Here is a 287-nt window from a genome sequence, read left to right as displayed (position 1 = left end):
AAGCGGGTGGGCGTGGCCTGGAGGTCGGAAGCACGCCCACCTGTGGAAGAGGCCCGAGCCGAGGAAAGCTCAGTCCTGTAAGGAAGGAACCTGCCGCAGGAGTTCTCCCGCCTCAGCCCTTCCCTTCCTTGGAACGCCCCCAGGTCGGAAGCCGGTGTCTATCGTGTCCCCGGAGCCTGGAACCACCCGTGACGTGCTGGAGACTCCTGTGGACTTGGCTGGGTTCCCCGCACTGCTGAGTGACACGGCGGGGCTGCGGGAGGGCGCGGGGCCCGTGGAGCAGGAGG

At 67.9% G+C, this 287-nt stretch overlaps 1 protein-coding gene across 1 annotated transcript in view; it reads left to right on the top strand.

Annotated features, from left to right (window-relative positions):
• Positions 1 to 287, top strand: part of Gtpbp3 (GTP binding protein 3, mitochondrial) — a 4,062-nt gene that overhangs the window by 1,422 nt on the left and 2,353 nt on the right. Inside the window, exon 2 of the mRNA XM_033759369.1 lies at positions 4 to 287. This exon is cut by the window's right edge and continues 9 nt beyond it. Coding sequence (XP_033615260.1) covers positions 4 to 287 — 284 coding nt within the window. The remainder of the gene's footprint in view (positions 1 to 3) is intronic.

Source organism: Fukomys damarensis, unplaced genomic scaffold, assembly GCF_012274545.1.
Source record: "Fukomys damarensis isolate Sample0158 unplaced genomic scaffold, DMR_v1.0_HiC HiC_scaffold_37, whole genome shotgun sequence".
NCBI classification, from domain to species: Eukaryota; Metazoa; Chordata; class Mammalia; order Rodentia; family Bathyergidae; genus Fukomys; species Fukomys damarensis.
The sequence above is the reverse complement of the archived record's forward strand: the minus strand, read 5'-3'. Positions and strand labels throughout refer to the sequence as shown.